Here is a 24,906-nt window from a genome sequence, read left to right on the forward strand (position 1 = left end):
CATGCCATTAAGTGTATGTTATTACTCTTAGAAAATGAAAAACAGTAAATACAAGCATATGCTACGACATTTAAAGAAATATGCCAATTGCAATACTAGTTGCTCTGAATTGCAATTAAAACGCAATTCCTGTAGCTTTCTCAACTCCACGGGAAGACAAATAACCATTACGTACTCACGCAACGGCAAATATTATATGACACCATTTTTTCTATGAACCAATAATAGATACAAAAGCTTTACATTTCCAAATAAAACTATATACATTAAGGGGTCACTTCAAAAAGTAGGGGGCCACTTGCCCCTCTAATCGCAGCCTGTGGTCTTAAGAACATAATAGATATCTTTATGCTAACTGGATGTACAATAGTAAATTTGATGAGTAAGTGATAAAAGTGTAAATATTATACTAATTTATTTTTTTAAAGCAATATGCACATATTTTGCATTTTTTCTGAATATGTATGAGAGTTACGCATTATAACTCCTGATCCCATGGAGATCCCAGAACAAAACTTTGGGTGAAGTAAGGAGACATTATGAACTTATTTTGAGAACTTTTTAAAATTTTAAAATTGTCACTTTTTGAAGAAAAAAAAATTGAAAATTTAAAAAAAATGGATTTTTTCTTCAAAATAACCGCTACCAAGTAGCATCTCATATGGAAACCCATTGAAAGAGCTTTTAAATGATACCACTCTCATGTCTCTATCTTAACTGGTTGCTGTAAATAACTTAAGAACCAATGGGCCTAAAATTTCATATTTTTTCATAGGTCTATGAGGTCAACAATTGTACGAAATATCTTTAGAATCTGAGATGTCAAGTCAGAATTTCCTCTGAAATTGTGTTGAATTGACGTGGAATGATCCTGAAGAAACCACACATTAACAGCGCCAGCAGTGTGAAATGGTGCGTTGTCGTTGTGGAAAATAGCATCATTGGCCGAAAACGTCAGAGTCATAGGATGGACGTTATTACGTAAAATTTCCACATAACTGCTGGCAGTAATGCAGTATAATCAAATGACTTCGGAATATCGACAAATTGCTGTCCACAGTCCGAGTCGATACAATGTTTCAAGTTCGGGAGGAGATAATTCATAAGGTTCTGTGGGCGTCGTCCTTACATAGACTCGCCTTGTTTTGGAAATGTGAAAGCGGACTCATAAAACCATATTACACATTTTCTATCATGGGACGGTGAAATTTGCATGTTCTCGGCTTCAGTTTTTTTTTTTTTTTACTTTTTTTTTTTTCTAAAGCTTTGTTTATTCGCCAATATTTTGCCATGAGTTCTGTAGGTGCTCTTTACCTTGGATATTATTCTTCTCCATATAATACTGGCCATCTCAAATAATATACTTGCAACAATTAACCGCGCTACCATAATTTGCCATTTTGAGACTCAGAAGAGGTCTTCCATTTTGAGTCATCACCGTCTCCATGTTTGAACATGCTCCTCCATTCTTTCCCGACACATTCAGAATGACTAGGCAGTTCACGAGCATTCTCGCTGTTTCCATCTCACGAATCTTATGTGTTACAAACTATAGGTTATTTTGTTAACTGTCTCTATATCGAGCTAGTCGCATGTTTTAGAACTCTTTTGAGTTCCATTGATTTCGTACTTATAGGGAAAAGATGTAACAATATGTTACGTGTTGTTTCCTCCCTTCTCATATAATGTGTATTTATTTCACCAGTCTTTTATTTCAGCATTTTGTGCATTTGTTAACTTGGTTTTGTGTTTAATTGCGAATATAATTTCAGGCGATTTGACATCAGGAAGCTTGCGGGATGATGATTACTTGATTGAGAGCGACCCTGGAAGCTCTCCAGAGCGGCCACTATTACCTAGCGATTTAAAGCATGATATGAAATTATTGAGTCATCAAAACTCCAATTTCCAACCAAGATACAAGTGCCACTCTTGCCAGCCACCGAAGTGTGAAAAACTACCTCCATGTACAGGTGCCATACAGGTAAAATCATATGACTGCTTTGAGTATTAGATCTCGCTTAATTTTGTAAATTTGAGAGCTGTAGTTATAGCTAGAATTTGTTGATATTTACTTTAGTGTTCGAAAGAAGCAAAATTTATGTCTCTTGGGTGCCTACTTTTGTACTCATTCTGGTTATTGAGGATACTGGGCTTATAGATGAAACACAGCGTTATGTGAATCTGCAACCAAGTTCATTGTTGAAATTTTCAGATTTTCTGGTGAACTTGAACTATCATTCAGTCAGTTTTATTAGATGACCTTAAAATAGTAGTCATTATTATTACCGAACATCTTACTTCTGTAGTTGGATTTCCCTTTTATAATTCCTAATTTTGAGGGGTGGTTTTTCAGTTCCTTGGCTTACCCAATGTTAAAACTACTGTTCTTCGATGAAATTCATCGTCCCGTGTCAGCATTGAGTCAGTATTAAAGATGTAATTCAATGCCTCCGTAATTCGAGTCACCGTAATGCGTTAAAATTACATCACCGTAAAATTACATTATTTGCGTACTTTCGAGAGAGCTCTTAGGAAGCACTGGTTGCCGAAATTGTACTTACATAAATATCAGAAAGTTCATAAATTGATTACTGAAAGCAACGATAGGATATGTATTAATTAGTTAAAAGAACAGTTATTTGACCTCCGGGTAAAAGAACAGTTATTTGACCTCCATGCATCGAGAAAAATACTTTTCCTCGTACATTTTTGATTTAGGCTTACATCATAATCAAGTTTTTCATCCTTCCACTGATGCAAGCCTACATCGAACTGCATGCGGATACGCTCTTTCCTTGGATGTTTGGAAGTAAATTACTACCTAAATAAATATTGTAAAAATTCAGCTAGTGCAGGAGTAGGTAGAGCTAGGTTGATGAAATCAGAATCCGGAATCGACTTCCACTATTGGTTTATTTATAAAAATAAAAAAAATCCTCTAACAACAATAGTATTTAAAATAAATACTTTAGTACAATTTTCTCGATTGTGAGGTAGAAATTAGGTAGCCCAAGACCTTGTGGTAGAGGACAGGATCTCTACAGAGCCCCAAAGCAGGCTAAGCAGAATGGCGTAGGAATCCCCAATGCTCTAGCTAGCAAGTGAAGGGGGGATAAAAAGTCACAGAGTTCCGAAGCAGGCTAAGCCAGGAGGGAATAGCCAAGTGTCTCTCAGCAGACTAGAGGCTTTGAGATTGGGTACTCCTAGTGCTTCAGGTAAGCAGGAGGAGGGAGACTAATCGAAGACTGGTACCTGTCTGCTTGATGCTGTCCATTATATAGGCGTCCTGTTGGCGGTAGCGCTTCTGCTGCCATGTCGTCATGTGGCTTGTATGAGATGCTGGTGGTCCGTCGTGTGCTTCTCATAGTACTCCCACGTGGTGTGCAGTACTCCGACGTAAATACATGTGATGTTACAAACAGGAACAAGTGACATTGTTTGTACACAGAAGCACGTGGTGCATTACAGTATTTACTTATGGAAGCTATTGGGTCCATACTAGAAAAAAGTCTCCTACCTTGCATTCTGTACTTGAGATCTACAAAGGAAAAAGTTTCAGACCACCTCTGTGCCTTTCATCAGTGAGCTTCTATTGCCCACGAAAGCATAGCTATAGTTTCTATCCATCCACAAACCTTTCTAAGGAAGAAAACCTTTAAACAAGCCACACTTTATGAAATCTTTTAGATCTCGATCCAGAATACTTCGTGCATGGGGTCCTGGTTCGATCCCAGCTTGTACCAAGTGAATTTGTGATAAACAAACACTATGTGCATGGGTTTTCCCGTGGTTGTCCCGATTCCTTCCACTTTCTTCATTCTACCATTTCTTCCGTTTCTCATCATCACCGTCTTCTTTAGCCTAGCCGGCATAACCGTAAGACGTAGAACTTGGATTTCATTTCATTTTGGAATACCTCAGCCAGTTTTAAATGGTATAATTTTATTTGTGTTAGCACTGTTGCTTGTAACATTAGAATCTGCGAGACAGCTACAATATAGTTCGTAGAATGCAACGAGAACTGGAGAGGCAAAACAAGAAAGCAGTGTTACGGAGGGTAACCTTGACTTAACAGTTCTTAACTATACTACTGTTATAGTTAGTGGATTTACTAGAATGTGTATTCAATATATACCAAAAGATGCTTACCCCGAAAGCATCCAAAATTGTTTAAATGTGAACGTTTCGGCATGAAGTTACTGCCGAAATTGAATGGGAATAGAAAATAAGAAAAATATTAATGCTGATAGGAAGGAAGCAATCAACTTAATGTGTTCCACAAACACCATTAGTTTTCTGAAAAGACATGTATTGAAGAAGGCAATAACTTTTTGCCGAAACGACACATTTAAACAATTTTGGATGCTTTCGGGGTAAGCATCTTTTAATTTGGGTGGTTTTCGGGTAAGCATTTTTTAATACATACTACTATAATGTTATATTTTATAATGATCTATATGCATGAACCTTAATCAAGTCAGTGTAAATAAGCTATCAAATAAACATCATAATGCCGTTTACAGCAATTTGATATCTCAAACCATTGTGGAGATACGAAAAAAAATGTAAAATTTGATATATTGCTTTTTGCTACTATGACATTTCAACAGTACTATTTAGTACGGTAGCTGTAAGTATATCAAGTTTTCGGAATTACATGATTCTAAGCAGTGTTTCAAATTCTACCGGTGTATACCATATCTCCAGAAGGTTTGAGGTATCAAAAAGCTGTATACGGTATTATGATCGTCATATCTATAGAAAGCCATCTGTGCAATTGGACAAGGTACTTATTTAAGAAGGTTTCCGAAGTAAAGACTTTTGAACAAAGTCTAATTCTCAGTCCGTTGTAACTTTGTTCATATTCATTCAAAATCAGTCATATCATGATCATATTATTAAATACTAAAGTACTTTGGATGTAGATTGCTCCGTCCGTCTCACTTGCGTTGTCACTACTATAGAAGTATCCAAATGTTGGTGGCCTCTACTGCAGTAATAACGGAAGTGAGACAGACGTAACAGTTCACATCCAAAGTACTTTAGAACCTAAGACTATGATCACGATATAACGGATTTAGAATGAATACGAACAAAGTTACAAAGGGATTGAAAAACCTTTATTTCGAATAACTGCTTAGATAAGTACTTCACCCAATTGCATAGATGGTTTTCGATAAATATGAAATTCACTATGCCGTTTAGAGCAATTTGATATATCAAAGCATTCTGGGAATATGGTAAAAACTGTTAAGGTTAGCAACACTGCTTCGTACCCTAGCAAAAAGTATTGTTGTAATGTTACAGAATCAAAGTATATCAAATATACCATTTTAAGCAATATTTCAAGAATGGTTTGAGATATCAAATTGATATAAACGGTTATGATCTTTATGTCTGTTGGAAACCATGATTTGACGTGTTGCCTATCTAAACACTTTTTCGAACATAGTCTTGGTGTTCCGCGTGTATATGTGAAAAGTGTCCAGATTACCACGTGCCGTAACACGTAACATTTGTTTGATGCGTTAGGGAAAGACCGACTTCATTTAGAGTACAGCCGCACAGAACATCGTAACATTTGTTACAGTGTTAGGTACGATACCAATTAAATTGACCGCACATGTATCGGTAACGTGTGCTGTGCGATATTTTGTTACGGGGATTTGTTACCCGTATCTGGACCCAACATAAGATATCAGAACAGTGTGTACTTACCAAGTATACGGTTTCAGACTTGTTGCGAACGAACAGTATTAAGAACTTTTTTCTTAAAGTAGAGGATCTTTGTACAGTTTTGTGTATACCGTAGTAAGGGATAACTGAACAAAAATTGAGGAAATTTTTGGGTCCAGTATTTGACACAGATTAACCTGTTACAAGAAAGTAAAAATTACTAGTCATTTTGTGTTCAGTATAAATAAGTAACAGGTTAATCTGTGTCAAATACTGAGCCCTAAGATTTCCTCAATTTTTGTTCAAAGTCACCCCATCATGATATAGAAGTAACAAACTCATTAGTTTTTAATGCTCTGTGATTTTTTCCGTCTTTGTGTAATTTCGGTGCATGTAATGTGAAATACGACAGTAAAACTGTGAAAACAACACTAGTACATGCGTCTTGTCTTATTTCAGTAAATGAAATATGTATACTTTTGGAAATGTACGTAAACCCAATACTTAGCATGTACAGTATTTTATTCTTTTCATGATGCTTTTATTGGTAAATATTTTTACTATTGTAGTGTTGGAAGTCCAGAGTCCGTGATACAAATGGTATAGAGCGTCTTTCTAGAGGCTGCATTGATAAGGTAGATCATATACCACTCTACTGTTCCACCCAAGCGTTTGATGGAACTCATCATAAAAGACAGACTGGAGGCCAATATGCGATTGAATGCTGCGTAGGCGATTTATGTAACAACGGAAGTTTTCCTACACTTCCGCCTTTAATATTCAAAGGTAAGTCTAAAGTTAATTATTTTTATCGTTCTTGATAAGTTATAATATTTCGTTGGATCGCAAGACTGAATGACAGGGCATTCATTCCAAGTCTGAGGACATGGCGGCTCCTTACCGATTTGTTTACGAAACTTTTCTACGACCTGCGGCATATTTTCGTTGTTGTGTTTTCGTTCATGGACCCAAACACTTGCCACTAAGTGTTCTTTCAAAAGTGAAGTCACTGTTATCTGTCATGATTGTTCACCAAACATGGAAAGGCTAGATCATGAACTAATCAATGCATACTTTCTTCACTTCCTTCTATGTCAGTAACGCGGCAATCACGTGGCAGTTCCCGTGAGGAGCACTGTTGCCATATGAGTAGTTAGGGTAGGAAATTCAAATCTTAAATATCTTAACATCTTACATTGTCACATGCATTTAGTTCGGGTGTAAAGAGACTTTCTAGCCACCTTGTATATTAGAGTCGACCAACCTCGTACTTACCTTACGAAAAGCCGTGCTGCTTCTATCGTACCACCAGCGTTATGGACATCGCAGTTGGGCTGGCGTGAAGGCTTTTGATAGGAATGTAATGAAAGAGAATAACACTAATTCCCGTTTCCTCCTCCATGTCGTGATAAGGAAATTGATTGACGCTTCGTAAATGTGGATCTTAACACCTAACTCTGGCTGGCTCCAGACGAGATGTCTTTTCTATAGATTGGAGTCAAGATGGCATGCAGGAAGTAAGCAGTGTTTACTTTCATCCATTACGTACCTCCTACATCCTCTCTGATCGTATGCGGTGATAATCACAATTCCCAGCGATAAACGTTCTCTGCATTGGCGATAAAAAAGTCGTTGCATTCCATGTGAGAGATGTGATGGTACCTAATTACCCGAATGTTTGTTATGTTCGAAATAAAGGCAGGTAACATTCAATTTGACAACTGTCTCCCATTTTGACAAACTTCCCCACTCCCTAAATATCTTTTGTACAGCTTGTGGCATATTGTTTTATGTTCAGCAATATGGCACCTGATGGAGTTGTGGCTGACAGTGGACTCCGCCAAATTTAATCTCTGGGCAATGTAACATTGGAGTGTAGATGGACACTTTTTTTTCGAATGTTTCTGAATGGGATCCATTTGCATATGAGCTGTGGTCACTCCGATAGTTATTTCGACTGTTTCACTAATCTGTTGTAAAGAAAACATACGTGGAAAAGAAGCATGATGTATCTTTCTCAGTAACGGTTCACTTTCGGCGGCGTTTCAGTGACACTAACACCACGCCTCGACATCTAGAAGGCGAGACAGCACAGTGATAACGACACCGGTACTGATACAACTACGCAGATGACAGATTGCAAAATCGATCGGTCGGATATAAACTGAACTGCCTTCTGTACTTCTAAATGTTTAGTAATTATATGTATAAAAATTATACTCACGTAAGCATTCAAATAGCAAATCGAACTCAAAAGGTTCAGCGACACTATATTTGTGTTCATGATTATTTTTATACAAAAAGAAAGAAACCATTTACATTTATTAAATTCATTTTTAAGAGGAGTATAATGCTTGTAACTACACGGATATTTATAGGTTTTATTTCCGAAAAATATAATAATTAGCAAGGGGTTTAAAGCAAATAATGTTTGTGGGTTTTGGATTCACATCAGAGCGATGGAATAATTTTCTATCGTACTTTTATCAAGTAAACAGTAAAGTAAATAAATAACCGGTGTTTTTATTTCTTTCAGACGTACTCTCATATCCAACGGCCTCAAAGTCAAATGTGAAGTTAATTTTGTCCATTATCTGCCCTATTCTTGTCCTTGGTACTCTGGCTGGTTTGGTGCTGCTTTTTATGAGGAAAACGCATCGCAAGAGACTTGCACGGACGGAAGCAGATCCAGAGACCTACTATCCGGATGACTTACATGCCACCGCTGCAGGAGACAGCACTTTGAGAGTAAGGAAATACATCTTTACAGTCATTGTAGTTTAGGTTTGTTTTGGTACTTTATTCAAACGTTTAAATTCCTTCCCTCTTGTTTTTCTCTTTTACTATTTTTCTTCTTCTTATTATTATTATTATTAGCGACTTGGTAATCTTTACATCTGTGATTGGAGATGGTACTTACGTAAGCAGCTTTTGGAAATAAGTTATTTTCAATACCTTGTGCCGTCATTATTCTTCATTCAAAATACTTTATATGACAACGTAGTATTCGACGCTAAGGTACTTTGGATGTGCGTTGCGCCCTCCCTTTCAGTTGCGTTATTACTGCTGTACAGGTCTCCAAAATTTGAATGTGTGTGATACTGTAGCATCGTTAGTTTGCAACACTATCAGTAATAAATATGCTATTGTAAGTTTTTCGTTCAGTATGTAGATTTAAAATACATAATCTGACGTGGTTCCATTAAAAAAAAAAGGGGGGGGGGCACTGTGGCTCAGTAGTAGAGCACTTACCTCTGGTGCGTGGGGCCCATGGTTCGATCCCTGACCAAGTAAGTTTGTGGTGGATAACACAGTACCCATGGATTTTCCCAGGCACTCCCGCTTCCTCGCACTTCCTCATTTCACTAATTTTTCCATTATCGTTCAATTGCTTTAATCATCGTCTTCCTTAGCCAAACAGTCAAAACTGTGAGACGTTAAACTGAAAGATTTCATTTCATTTCACTTTTTCCATTTGAAAAAATATCACTTTATGTTGAGTTGGGAGCTCGGTTAACCTGGTGGTATCGCAGAATATGTCAAACAGTATCCTTTGTCAGTGTTTGCATGGTACAAAATTTAGCGTGTTGTATCTATTAATTTAAAAGTTACAAGGGTGTATCAATATAAATAGTCCAACCCGCATATACCGAGTGTTTAAGATAAGATGTCTAATTCTTACAAATTACAGACGGTAAATAGGAAAATGTCAGAGGGTGCATTAAATGAAAGACTTTGCTCATACTTCTGGAGCACTCATCATGAGATCCTGAGGAGTCACCTGAAAATTTAAATAACAAGAAAGTAATGTTTTACATCACTGAAGAAATCGTGGAAAAACAAACAACTTTTGTGAGAAAAGGTTTTTCATATTGGTCACTGTTTACGAAATAGCCACCTTTTAATTGTGAGTTCCTGCACAGCCAAATAAAATATCCAATGGTTATAATTGACTTGAGGTAAAAGAATGAAACAAAATATGGGATAAGAAATAAGTTAAATGGTGTATCGAGTGGAGCATTCAGCTTGTCTCACATGGTCTCTTATTATACGGCTCTGGAGAGCCATCCGTAAATTTTAAATTCTAAGGTATGTAATCTATATATATAAAAGAGAACGTACAAAATCCTTTGTCCGCTCATCACGCTAATACGGCTGAACCAATTTCTTTCATTTTTGGGGGGTTATTAGGATTTGGACCCTAGATGGTTTTTATCATATCACTTTAATTTTTAATTACCAGTGTCTTGAGATAATTGACCATTCAAGTGTCCATAACGTACAAATCCTTTGTTATTAGTTCATCATAGGTAAAAATAAACGTATTTATATGCAACCCGCATGACCGTGTCACTCGGCGGGTTAACATAAATGACAGGCGATATACAGCGGAAAATAGCTTGAATCTTCTGTTTAAAATTTTTTAATTGATTTGCTTATTTTTACAGACACTTTTACAATATGCCAGCACCGGGATGACCGCAGCGAAGCGGGGCGGGTTAACATAAATGACAGGCGATATAATGTTAAGATTTACTGCAATCTTCTATGGTTTTTATCATATCACTTGAAAGCGAAAAAGTAAAAATTATCTAAGTAACAAAGTTTATTGCGTTCCGGGGTGACCGCAGCGAAGCGGGGTGAACGCTGCTAGTTTGATATATTATTGAAAGGAACATGATGGAAAAATAAACCAATTTCATACGAAAAGTTTCTCGTGTTGGACACCATTTACGAAATGGCTACCATTTAAATGTGAGTTTTATCTGACTATGAAAGAATTCAAAATTCAGTGACATCTATTTCGTAAACGGTGTCCCAAACGAAACACTTTTCCGTACAAAACTTGTTTGCTTCTCAATGATCATTTAAGTGATTTCTCAAATTACATATAGTACTATTTAAATTTTGGATTATCTCAGGGGCCCTTGGTACAAGCATAGCACTCCATTTGATGTGTGTTGTATGGGGTCCCTGATTCGATCCCCGGCCAAGTAAGTTTGTTGTGGACAACATCGTGCTCGTGGGTTTTCTTGTAACGTACCGGTTTGCCGGTAACGGTACATTGATTTTTTTGTTGTTGTCTGTTCTATTGCTCTGTGACACCCGTGTAGTTGATTAGTGCAGCGTTGATACCGTTAATATGTTTATAACAGTGATATTTGTTGTTAGATTAATTTTCCACTAATTTTTCCTTTGATTAACTATATTTGCTTTTGTGTTGTTATTCTTAACCTAAGCCGTAGGCCACTATTGACTTAATAGTGTTCGTGAGAAAGTAAACAAGCCAATCTGATGTCACTTTCGTAAGCTTCAGCATAAGATTACCGCAATAATATTGATATTGGCAAGTTATACTAAATTTGAAACATCAAAAGAACGTAAATTAGTAAATATGATTGATGTAATACGTAAATACTAAATATACTAAATTTATAGATTTAATTACATACACTGTACAGTTTTATAATATCCCAATGCTTACAAGAATTTGCGGTTGCAAGTAAGGCTATGAGTGTGCATTTTCTTCGGATTGGTGAGGCTTGTGATTGACGGTAGCTGTTATTCAACTATCAAATTTTATTAAAAAGAAATACGCTAGTCTTATGTTTAAAACAAATTATGTCTGTTGTTACCAGACCCAAATAAGCGAGTGAAATGAAATTATTCTAAACGTAATTTGGAAGTTAAAGTTTAGTAGAAAAAGGGATAGGATGTAATTTTGATAATAATATTAGGATATGTATGGTTACAATAAGGAATAATTTATAGATGTTTTAAAATAATTACTATACATAATTACCGTTAAAGTTTAGTAAGTTTAGTAGAAAAAGGGATAGGATGTAATTTTGATAATAATATTAGGATATGTATGGTTACAATAAGGAATAATTTATAGATGTTTTAAAATAATTACTATACATAATTACCGTGTGCGAGCAGTTACGTCATGTAGAGGAAGAAGAAAAAGTTACAATTAGCAGACAGCCGGTGGCAGGAGCCTCTTGTAATTTGGAAAATTAAAGCAAAAATTTGCTACATTGGGAAGTAAACCTCTGGCTAAATTGATATTTAGACTTAACCTTTGTTGTGTTTAGTGTTTGAGAGGTCTCCATCAAAATTTATTTAAATTATTTTCGGCTGCCACCGAGGAAACATTGTGTCTTTTAGTCCGCCATGTTAATGCGGACGAAGATTAAGCAGTGGTAAAAGTCTGGATAGGAGGAGGATCCGGAGCTGAATTCGTAATATCCAGAGTGGGATTCTCGTTGTGTCCGGAATCTTACACTTGTTTTTAAACTTACTCCAATATGACGCCGATGAAGCTACTATCATAATGTTACTGTGATAAAATAGTGCATGGGTAACTGTTACAATAATCTCAGTTCAATTGAATTTGCGAATGTATCATATCATTATGTGTAACTAAATTGGTGTTGTGTCACGCATCTTATCCATTTCCTATAAATGTGTCCACTTCGCGATATTTTGTTTTAGAAAATTTTATTACAACATCTGGTATTATCATAACATTAACTAGGAACAATTTCCGTTTCGCTATCAGTATTCTTACTAGTCAGAATTCAATGTTGTTTCTTACTGTCACATTGGGAATCAGTTCTTATTATATAAACATCTAAAGAAATATTAGCCTTAAATATTCGTGTAATGGGAATTCAGCTTCAGTTTGCTACAATAAGACTGACTTATAATTATTATTCTGGTTGGATTGGAAGATGGTGCTGATCAGGAATATAAACACTTTATCCCTCAACTGTAGGTTGTGATAGGTGGTTTGCTGAAAATGCGTTCCCTTGTAATGTGATACCCATGGTCGGTCACTTATATTTTTTTCTTTCTTCTTTCATTTGTAGCTGCGTTTCATATGTATATATATTTCATGAATCTTCATCAAAAAGTAGATGTAGTGTAGGGATAGTCTCTTTTACGGTTAGATGTAATGGCCGGAGATGCTTGCTACTGCTTTGAAACTGATTTATAAAGGTGATAGATTGTAACAATACATGCATCCACATATTCAATGCATAGGTGACTAATGGTTAGTTTCTTTCATTCATTGTTTTGGGACGCATATTATGCCAGTTAGTGATTGGATTGGATCAGTCCATGTTAATTTCGTGGTTATATATATGTGTATAATGTGTTCAGTCAGTCTTAGTAAGATTCCGTAGATGGCTACCCATAATACTATAATGAACAAAAGCTCCAATGTGAAGGTTCTAATTAAATAATGAAAGCCAAATAAGGTAATTCTTCTAAATTTATTGAATTGTAATTAATCAAATCGAATAATACATTCAGAATTTAAATTCAAAAGGAAATATGAGAGCATAGACATGCAGCAGTTTCCTATATTTTAACATCATGTGAAGTGTCATTTCTGGCACGTTTACGAAGGCTGAAAAGGAAAAATGATTATTAAAAAAATGGTTCTATTTTATTTATTTATTTTAAAGTTCTTTCAAGTATGCCCAACTGATAGAATTGCGGCTTATTTTTTGGGGTGCTTCCATAGGGGTGAATACTGTAATAAATATTTGCAGTGGAACTATAAGAGTAATCACATAATCTTCTAGACCGGAATGAGGCCTGAAATGTGAGTTGCTATCAAACCCCAAAGGTTGTATATTTTTATGTCAGCCATTCAAACTAAACTTTGAGCATACAATTATTATTTGAAATAATTACCTTTGTATGCTAAGTTGCGTGCAGAATAAAATATGATTTAATTTTTAATTTCAGGAATATTTAGAGCACTCCCTGACTTCAGGATCAGGATCGGGTTTGCCGTTGTTAATCCAGCGTACGTTGGCCAAACAGATCTCGCTAGCAGAATGTATTGGAAAGGGACGGTATGGAGAAGTTTGGCGTGGCATTTGGCACGGCGAGTACGTAGCTGTTAAGATATTTTTCTCTAGGGACGAGTCGTCGTGGAGACGAGAGACTGAAATATACTGGTAAGTTTCTATGTACTGACTGATACGTAATAGTTTGTATTCACATTTATCATTTGTACCCTTGTGATCATTTATCTCAGAGCATAGTTTCGAACAATTCTTTGTAGTCAGTTTTGAGGTCCGAAATCTAAAATGTAAAGCGAAATGAAAATAATATATATTGTCTTACCGTTTCAATTCAAATGCATGCAAGATTGCAGAGACCTGTGGTGTGCGTCCCTTGAAGAAAGATGCACTTTCGTTTATGAAAATTACAACACTCAGAACGAATGACTGGAATGAATCCAACCTTACGAATATATGTAAGGATGTAGGAGGAAGTGATTAAAATTTCAGACAGATGGCCTCCATGTATGACCGGCAGTGTCCTCTCGTCTGTGATCGGAGTAGTACCACACAAGGTAAATGGATAGTGGTCAATCAAAGTAGAAACACGTGTCAGTATACCGCAGTAGACGTCAAAGGTCGCAATATACGTAGTTGAGTAACTTCGAACAGGATAGAATAATCGGTCAGCGAGAAATGGAATTTGTCGTACCGCGAAATTACGCGCTGCGACGATAGTGATGCATGTGTGGAAGCAGTAGACAGGATAGGGTCATACAAAGAGACGAATGGGGACTGGACCACGGAATAACAGACACCTTGTCTGGATGGCCATAATGGACCAGACAGCGGCATCCACACTGTTGGCTCAATCCTGGAACATTGTTACGGGTGTTGCGATGTCTGCATCGACTGTTTGAGATCGTTTACTAAGGCTGCACTGCTTGACCAGAAACCACAAACGCATAGACTGAATGGGCATGCGAACATCATCACTTGCGTGCTGAATGGCAAAAATGTGGTGTTTTCGGACGAGTCGCGTTTCAACCTGTCCTATAGTGATGGCCGCATACGCATAGGACGTAACCGTGGTGAGCGCCATCTGCCAGCTTGCATTGTTGAGCGTTATAACAGACAAATGGCCGGTGTGATAGTGTGGGACGTTATTGATTACAACTCATCCATATCCAGGGCAATCTGAACAGCAGCCGGTATATTGATGAGGTTTTAGAGCCCTGGGTAATGCCCTACCTATAGGCAACTCCAGACGCCATATTTCAGCAGGACAGTATTAAGCTACACGTAGCGAGAATTGTGCAGGCTTTCTTCGCAGAACGCCAAGTATCATTACTTCCCTGGCCTACCCGGTCGCCTGACAAATCGCCCATCGAGCATATGTCAGGGATATGGTTGGGCGCAAACTTTTTCGTCACGATCCGCCACCGGCAAACGTGGATATCTTGTGAATTAGCGTGGTAGAATATTCACCAGCAAGATAGTCAGCACCTTCTTGATTGCATGCCAGGACGTATAGAGAGAATAATCTCAACACGTGGTGGATTCATACGATACTGATTTTTCAGGGTCACAAGTGATATACACTTTTGTAATTTTAATCATTATATCTTGTCATGTACCTAATGTCTGGAATAAATTTGATTGTTCGAGCATAGGTCTTTCTGAGTGTTGCAGTTTTCATAAACAGCAGTGTAGTATGGTTGAGAAGGTACCGTTTTGTATGAGGCAATCTGTGCTACCGCAACAAGACTAGTCTTGAAAAACATAGCATTTTTTCTTTCTTTTCAACGTTAGATATGTGGATGAAGAGAGACAACGTAGTTGACTAATACATTTGTGTTGATTTATAATTTTTCTTCCTTTTCAAAAGTACTGTCCTGCTTCGTCATGAGAATATTCTTGGATACATTGGATCTGACATGACATCCCGTAATTCATGTACCCAGCTGTGGTTGGTGACACATTATCATCCACTGGGATCTCTCTATGACCATTTGAATCGGACAACATTAACTCACCAACAGATGATGAAGCTATGCTTGTCAGCAGCCAATGCATTAGTACATCTACACACTGAAATATTCGGAACTCAGGTAAGACAATAGAAAGTAATATATTTTCTCCTTCAGGTGTTTCTATAAAATACTACATTGACATTGCTTAATTTTTCATACAAAACTTATATTATTTTTTTCTGGCTATAGCTAAACCTCCTTATGTGCCAGCGTATAATAATACATAAACTACAACGGAATTGAACATAACAACAAGAAAGAACACGTACTGCTTAGGAGTAGCCAGTGCTAAGTTACCAACCTCTCCCTCTTGCAAAATAATAATACATTATTACTTCATTTAACGGATGCCTCTACAATATGGACTTTTTCTGGTTCCGGCAAAAATATAAATATTCTGACGGGACAACCCTTTCTCTTATAGACACGGATAGTCTAATTTTATCCCCAACGTTTTCATAACGGACAGGAATTATTGTCAGTTCATTCATGTTTAGAACAGAAAATACTTTTTACAATTGCAAAATAAATATGTGATATAGTACAATGAACAGAAAATCCCTTCTATATAAAATGTCTTTGCTATAAATCAATGATGTGGTGAACGACCATACAGAACACTTGCAAGGTGAACTTGAAATTCTTCTTTCGTATATCCACAATCAATTGTTTTCTAGTTGGAATCCTAGAAAATCTTCAGTGAGTAAAAACAGTCATGTAGGATAGCCAATAATTGTGTGTGTACTTCCTTTTTTAAAAGATTTCATTTTATTTTTCCTTTGAAGCTTCCATCTTCCCTTGCAACTTCAAAGATGAAGGAAGTTAGTTTTGCAATAAAATTTTAATTAGGAATATTTCCCTCTCAGCCTGTTTCGAAAGTTAACCCCTACCACCCAGTGATTTGAGTATAGAATTTCAATCGCGTCCCATTGATTTCCGTTATTTATAAGATCCACTGTAATAAATAAAAATAAAAGATAAAGTAACTGTTTCAGCTAGATAACCAGTTGATGTCTCTCTAGTGGATATATTTAAGGCAGAAAAGGTAGGAAGAAAGCACTGACAAACATAGAATTATTATTTTACAAAAAACGCTCCAGTCCTTAATTGAGCAGAAGATTTGACAAGGGTAAATTTGGAATTAATACTCTCAAACACACAGATAAGTTCTCACACAAATGTGTAAGTATTATAAGTGTATCTTCCTTTCGTAAACATTTCTATGGGATATTGTGTGGCATGTAAAAGAAATATTTCGTGAAACATGTATGTACTCTTGATAATCATGTTTGTACTATCGGGTTGGAAGACCGTGATCGTGGCAAAATGACAGTCCTTCGTATTGTATTCACGGAAAGTCGTAAATTTCCTAGGACAGAGTCGATTTGAAACTGCTGTCAGACGTTTTGTTATACTGTATATGATTAAGATCCATGAAGATTAATGTATCTTTTCCAAGCTTTTTGGACCTAGAAGCTATCATCCTAACAATGTAAGAAAGATAAGAAAATAAAAGAGAACCAAAATTCGTAAGAGATTTTATTTAAATCATATGGAATGTTTCTTTTATTCTGTTGTGTCACAAGACCCGGATTCGATTCCCGGCGGCGGGAGCTCATGTTCGGATTCCACGTTAATAAGTAGGTCCACGTCTCATATAGCCTCGCTGCTGAACGGGACGCTAAACTAAAAATCAACTCAACTCAACTCATCGATTCCCGGCGGGAGCTCATGTGGTTCGGATTCCACGTTAATCAGTAGGTCCACGTCTCATATAGCCTCGCTGTTGAACGGGACGTTAAACTCAAAATCAACTCAACTGTTGTGTCACATTATTCCAAATAAACTCGATCAAGACAATTGAAGAAATTACATGTCTGTATATATTAGTCATTTGAGTAATGTTTTCTGATCAAAGTACTGCTGTATTGTTGAACTTGCCTATAATGAAGAACCAAGATTTTTAAATTGCCTTAATCAGTGCCTCAAGCCAGATATATTGCTTAAACTGATCAGTAATTAAGGACAAAATTAATCACAGGAAGAAAAAATACTTGCAACATTGACTGACTTGGTTGCAAAAACAAAAATTAGAAGACTCAAGAGAAAGTATTCCATGAAAACTTACTCTTAGTCAATTAGTCTTTCAACTTAGTCCATTAGCTACCTAAACAGTCTCCTTAGTAGAGTTGTTACTGATTCCATCATTGTTAATCATGCATACGAAGTAGTGCAAGATGAAATTGTAAGTAACATGACTTGTAGTACGCGAGTTGCAGAAAACTGCTGCGGAAGGTGCTAATGAACACGTAAATAACACCTTAATAGTGCATTAAATATTAGACACAGTAAATAAAAGAATACGTTTCAAATTATTATCGTGCGCCAGTTCATATCCTTTAAAAAAAAAAAAAGTTCTTATTTACCTTCACACCCAACTAAAGAAAAAATGCTTAAGTAAAGCATTCTTCTTGTAAGCAAATAATAGAGACTACCCAAGTTTTGGAAATTTATATATATATATATATATTTCATGGATATATTGTAAAATTATGTGGTACTATGTAAAGGCTCTTTTTCTTTAAATTGGTTAGACAATTATATTGCAGAATGAAAGGAAGAAAACACCATTTTGATTTGATTTTGAGTTTAACATCCTTTTCAACAGCCAGACTATATGAGACGTGAACCTACACTTAACGTGGGATCCGCCGGTGATCGAACCCGGGACTTCCACGCAAAGGCGCGAGGTGAGAGACGGGAAGGATTTGTTAAGAATTATACAAAAATACTTCGATTACCTGCAAAAGAGAAAATGTAAAAGTATAAGCTTACAGTGTTAAGTGCACATCCAATAAGCTTAATTCATAAATAAGTTTCGTTTTATCATGTGAAACTACGGTAGATTTCCAAATCAAGCAAATCCAATACTCAAATTTGAAGTAGTACGTCTGTAACTACCTGTTGCAATAGAAGAATAAGATAAAAGATAGAGCCTGTTCCTCAGATACTAAATCTATATCAAACGGCCATTTATCTTTTTTTTTTGTTTTGGCTCTGCAGATTAACATTAACACTGGAAGATATAATTGCCTTTCATCACTTCCGGTTATAATAAAAATAATAATATCAGAAGTGAAACATATTCCTGGTACTGAATCCATATGGAAAAACTGCTTATCGCTAATTATTTTCCCTTTTATCCATTAATACAATGTGTTGTAACCAAAAAATCGTAATTTTCACCACTTTCAACAAATATACAAAACTCGAGAAGAAACTCTTTCTTGGGACCTAAATCTGTTAGGAACTTTTTGTTGCCTCTTTTAAAATAAGTATTTAAACCGGAAATACCAGTAAATCCGAATGACTTCCAGTTTTAGTAAAGCGTTACAGGTAGTGATGATATACTATCTTGAAACGCTAAATCGATTGCTGAAAACAGCTTGTCGCTATGTATTACTGATTTTGTTTTAGCGATCAATGTTAGAACCCAAAACGATTGATTTCTACCACTTCCGATTTGGATAGAGGGTTAGCGGAGGAGATGAGACCTACTAATAAGACGCTAAATAGATTTAAAAAAACACCTCGTTATTTCTTTTTTACTCTATGGAAATCAATATTGAAACTGGAAGTACTAGTAAATTTAAACCACTTTCTGTTTCCGCAGACTGTTGCAGGTGGTGATGTGATGTTCTGTTAAACACTGAATTGATAGAAAAAAAAGAAGTTTGTCGCTACCTATTACTGTTTTTATTCTATGTCGATAAACATTGATATCGAAAATGCTCGATTTCTATCACTTCCGGTTTGAAAAGAGGGTTATCGGAGAGATGAAATTTATCCTTGGGACGCTGACTCGATTACAGAAAAAAAATCGGATCTTCCGTTTTAGCTCTATAAAAATAAGTACTGAAACCGGAAGTACTAGTACATTTCAGTCACTTCGTATTTCGATAGTGTGTTGCAGGTGATGGTGATATATGTTCCTTTGAGACGACGCTGACCCTATTGGATAAAAAAAAGCTTGTTGCTAATTATTGCCGTTTTTGTTTTACGGCCAAAAACGTTGAAATAGCTGATTTCAACCACTTCTGGTTTGAATAATAGGTTGATGGAGGAGATGGAATCCGTTCTTGGGACGCTGAATTGATTGCAAATAACCGCTTCTTGATATTTTTTACCGGTTTTACTCTGAACACTGTCGACAGACAGGCGGACGGACTTATTTGTTCTATAAGACTTCCGACACTTAGCATAGTTTGGAAGTCTAAAAAAGGGGAATATATATGCGCACGGGATAGCCCCCAAAATTAATTGAATTATCTAAAGAAGTTACCAAGTTAAAAATAATGTACAATTTTTTTAAAAGGATACCTAGTGAAGACTAAGCTTGAAGCGTGTGAACTTTTTCTTAGTATGTTTTAAGCCTCTACGATCCTTGATAGTGGAAACTCGATAAAGTTTCCGAAATATTCGATGTTATTTTTCTTAGGAATACTGAGAGTTTAGTACTAAGTTTATTTAAATAAATAGTTTGCTCACTTAATTTATTACAGTAGTTTAAAAAAAAAATGTCTATTTTTTTCTTTCTTCAGGGAAAGCCAGCGATAGCCCATCGAGATATTAAAAGCAAGAATATCTTAGTCAAACTCAATGGAACATGTGTGATCGCCGATTTCGGTTTAGCAGTGACTCACGTACAAGCTACAGGAGAAATGAACGTCGGACAAAATCCACGTGTTGGAACTAAACGATACATGAGTCCAGAAGTATTGGATGAGACGTAAGTATTGCATTTCCATGACTTCGCTCTTTTATTAAGTTACTCATATTTAGTGGTAATATACACGTTACTTAAAATGCCTAAACTGTTTGCTGGAAAATATTCGGAATAAAAAAGTTCCACTGATATTTTTATTACTTGTTATTACTATATTTTATTCAATTTTCATGAAGAATTCTGTTTCTTCTTTCAGAATCAATACAGACTGCTTTGAATCCTACCGCCGTGTTGATATTTATGCCTTTGGATTAGTTCTGTGGGAGATTTGTCGACGAACACTTTCCAATGGGATTGCAGAAGAGTATAAACCTCCATTCTTTGACATGGTTCCTGCTGATCCAAGCTTCGAAGAGATGAGAAAAGTTGTTTGTATTGATCAACACAGGCCAAGCATACCAAACCGTTGGGCCTCTGACGTTGTAAGTGCATTTTTTTTTTTATGTAAAATTAATATATTGATTCAATGTATTGATAATTATTTGGGAGAATATATCTAAAACTTAAACAAATTTTATTTCCCAGAAGATTTTTATGAAGAACAGAGAAATATATGTTGAATTTATTGCGAATTAAGTCCTTATTAATAAAAACTATTGAATATAATTTTATACCATACAGTTTTGCCTTTGTTGTTCTAAAGTACTCTGTTCCAGCTGTTAGTAACATAGAACAATATTTTTTGCATTATTTCGTGACTTTAGTCAGTTCCTTTCTAGTAAACAAGTGTCCTTAATGACTAAGTTACTACGGTACCATATTTGCGCAAATATAGGCCGCACTATTTTCCTAAATTTTGGTTGAAAAATCATGGTGCGGCATATAATCGAGATTTCCCCTCTCAGATCATAAATCATCAATTTCAAAATGACATGTACGTATCTTTTGGGTTGAAATTGATACAAGTTTCTTTTGTCAACAATCAAAGACTTAAGAAGAAAATAGCAGAAAAATTTACTTTGTTCACAAAAATTGCCACCTTCATTGGGTACCAGTAACACCTTACACTACACTGGCACAAAAAACACTTGTACACTTAATAGTTTTATTAACAGGAATAAATATTTTTGTTACACAGTATATATAACATATACTGTATATTTATATACAATACCTGTTCTTCAAAAAAGAAAAGCAACTTTGTTTCGCAAAACTTTGTCAGCGTGTTTGTACCCACCCAAATCAAGCACAATCATTTCCCACTCAGCATCACCAGTGTCTCTGATTCTTTACCCTCGCTAGACGATCCAAAATGCTGCTCACAGTCACTATCACAAAGATCATTTTCAGTCTCATCGAGATTATTGGATTTTTTAAAAACTTTTCATGACAGCTTCTTCCGATATTGACCGCCAAGCAGCCAAAGTCCAACGACACACTTCTGATACAGACGCACGTTGCAAACAGCCTCCTGACCTCGAAGTTGCTTTGTTCATGATGTAATTTCTATAGAATTGTCTTACACTAGCTTTGAATGAATGACTGATATACACATCCAAAGCTGCAACATACAAATTTCTTGTAAATTTAGTAGTGCGGCCTATATTCGAGATTTACTTTTTCTGTAATCTTGTGTCAAACGTTTAGGTGCGGCCTATATTCGCGCAAATACGGTATTTATTCCGTTCCACTGTCAGTACGAGAGAACCGGATTTGATTCACAATAGGTATTATTGTGGTTTAGATTCCACGTTAAGCTGTGTATTTACATCTGGTGTAGCCTTGCACTGACAACAGGCGCTAAACTCTTAAAAACAACCTACCTTCCTACTGAACCTCCTTACGTAAAATTAATTCGTAAATCGTACAACTGTCTTCGAATTTTCGCCAAGCTCTGAATCGTAGCAACCAAAACTAGAAAACTAAACTGACGCAGCAGTTCGTAGAAGGCTAGGGCTTACCAGCTGGCTTGTATCACTTTCGCCTTTGGGATGATGTCTGGTCAGTGCCTTGGCCGTTAATGCTGACTTTCTACCACTGATCTCACGGGAAGTTACATTTTGGTGAGGCTAGGGCGTTGGCATTTACAATTTACATATAGTTTGAAGGTCGTCAAACTGTGTGTTCGACTCAGCCAGTTTCTGCAATGCCAGGACGATACCAGCGAATTAGGTGACTTCAAACATGGCCGTATAGTAAAGCTGGAAGAGCCAGGTAGTCGTTTCGTATGGATCGTGATGTATATGATGAGAGTCACAGAGAGTTTCTACAATAGACTGGCCCCATTGCCTCGCGATGCACCGGGTTGTGCCTAAATACAAAGATCATTTGGGCTATTCTGTCTTAACAGGAGGCATCCGCCAGTTGAATCAGAGCTACAGTGGCCCTCATGTTAATGCATGAACACAAAGCAATCAATTGTTGGAGGGAGGTTGATGTTTTTGTTGCATGATTATCGCTAAGAACGTCTTCGACGTGTCAGGAGATTCTGTAATGGAGAGACGAATTGAGAACGGTGAGAGTCGTCCCTGTCTTGGACACGGCAACTCCCGTGTTCATGTGCCTGTCGACGTGCAGATGAGCTGGACTCACGTGTCATTCTGGTAGTGTATATATATATCTATATGTGTGTGTGTGTGTTTATGCCGGGGAAGAGGGGAAACAAGCTACACATCCACTTTCTGGCATTCGTTCAGGCGTGGTACATTTCTGTCCTCCAACCTTATCTGAACACTTCCGTTACCCCACTTACCAGGATATCGCCAGGACAACTTAGCGTGCTCTGTTTGGCAAATGCCTTCTATCCTGGTTTGCTAGGTCTCCGGATCTAACCCTGTACGTGTGGAACAATGCAGGCCGGCACTTGAGCTCCAGTGGGGCTCCGGCAGTGACCATCCCACCTACAATGAGTGTGAGATACCATACTCTAGACAAGAGTGGTCACCCGTTTTAGATTTGAAGACTACGTTCCGTTTCAGATACCGCCGGTGGTCTATTTACCTAAATATAGACCAGTAGTTTCCAATTATATGAACCTAGGCCTATAATCTAAGTATTAGTAAGATGGAGGCCCGCGGCTAAAAACAATAATAATAGTAACTACTTTTTTAATTTTTTCCTTCCATTCTTCCCCCTCCTCATTCGCTCAAAACAACCGTCCATATTCAGGAATCTCATAGAATCACAATATTGACGTAAACAACAGTCCGTTCTCTCATTAAAATTAACTTAATCCAGTTTTTTTTCTTCTGTAAATAAATCCTAAAAAATGTTTCAAACAAAGGAGTATGGTTGCTCCTTTTTGTAAATAAGGGTGATTTTGATTACAAGGTAACAGTTATTATAAATGAAAAAATAATAGATTTAAAACATTTTATTACACAAAACAATAATAAAATGATTGCAGAGTATAGAGGTTCTTAATTAAAACTGTACAAAGTGAGCAATGTGCTTTAACTGGCTATTTTTTTAACAGGATTAATCCACTGAGACTACTCTCATTGGAATTGATAGTGTAAGAACATACTACCTTGGGTACCTTTTATGACTAGCCGATCGATTGGTAAACCTAGGTTGGTGTATTGGCCACCTCTGCGTTGACAGACATTTAACATCTTCCCGAGCATGTGTTTGTGGGTCGTTAAGGGTGGTACACATGCTGTTGAGTGGTGAATGTTTCTTTCAGTACCCTGCAGAACGTTCGAGATGTCTCATTTAACTCCGTATTATGATCACTACAATCTCTCGTGATCTTTTCTTGTGCCTCAGTTTTAGGCCAGATCTTTGTATTCGCAAAAATTCGAAGATAATATTCCTTGTTTGATTCCCGTGGGGACACTTGGCCATCTTGAATGAGGTTTTCCTGGTTTTCTTTATCTTCATTAGGCAAATGCTGAGATGGTATCTCACATAATAGTTCCAGGTCGCTTCCTACTTTACCCCCATTCCTTTCTTCCTCTCCAGTTCCCCGGGTTTTTGATAGCCAAGGGACATCATCCCTCATATGTAATGAGCCAACATTACCTTAAATGCCGAAAGCCCAAAAATTTATTTCCTAATACTGATCAAAGATAACACACGTTTTATATGATTATAAGACACATATGCAGTATGTCGTTCCCAATTTAGAGGCCGCGGTGTCTCAGTGGTAGAGCGTTCACCTCTGATGCATGGAAACCCTGATTCGATCCCAACTCGCGCCAAGTGAACCTGGTGGTGGACAAACACCGTATTCGTGGGTTTTCTCGTGGTTCTTCCGTTTCCTCCCACTTTCTTCATTCCACCATTTCATTCTTTTCTCATCATCATCGTGTCTTTTAGCCTATCCGGCATAGTCCTGGAACATAAAACTGAAAAATTTCATTCCGTTCCCAGTTTAGTAATACTGACTAGCGCATCTAGTATCCATGATGTATGTCTATAGTCTTGTACATACGTTTGCTTAAAGACTGTAATCTTTGGTCTAGAAAGGCAGAACTAATTGTGATGGGAGCTCATGTGCTTGGCCGACATTACCCAAATAAACTATATGGCCAGCCAGAACTTTGTGTGGTGTATAACCCTGAATTTATAGTTTCATTTAGTTCGTAATTTATACATATCACAACTTAATATAGTTCTTGCAATAAATTCGAGTAATAAAGTAGTACTGTTCTATTCGTTA

General features: G+C 36.7%; 1 protein-coding gene across 1 annotated transcript in view; it reads left to right on the forward strand.

The window, feature by feature from the left end:
• sax (type I BMP receptor saxophone) overlaps window positions 1-24,906 on the forward strand; it is a 45,472-nt gene that overhangs the window by 11,285 nt on the left and 9,281 nt on the right. The window contains exons 2-8 of the mRNA XM_081742416.1: window positions 1,773-1,984; window positions 6,249-6,465; window positions 8,216-8,427; window positions 13,444-13,658; window positions 15,373-15,595; window positions 20,119-20,306; window positions 20,500-20,725. Coding sequence (XP_081598542.1) covers window positions 1,773-1,984; window positions 6,249-6,465; window positions 8,216-8,427; window positions 13,444-13,658; window positions 15,373-15,595; window positions 20,119-20,306; window positions 20,500-20,725 — 1,493 coding nt within the window. The remainder of the gene's footprint in view (window positions 1-1,772; window positions 1,985-6,248; window positions 6,466-8,215; window positions 8,428-13,443; window positions 13,659-15,372; window positions 15,596-20,118; window positions 20,307-20,499; window positions 20,726-24,906) is intronic.

The sequence above is a fragment of the Thermobia domestica genome, chromosome 2, assembly GCF_964235325.1.
Source record: "Thermobia domestica chromosome 2, izTheDome1.hap1.1, whole genome shotgun sequence".
In the NCBI taxonomy this organism is placed as follows: Eukaryota; Metazoa; Arthropoda; class Insecta; order Zygentoma; family Lepismatidae; genus Thermobia; species Thermobia domestica.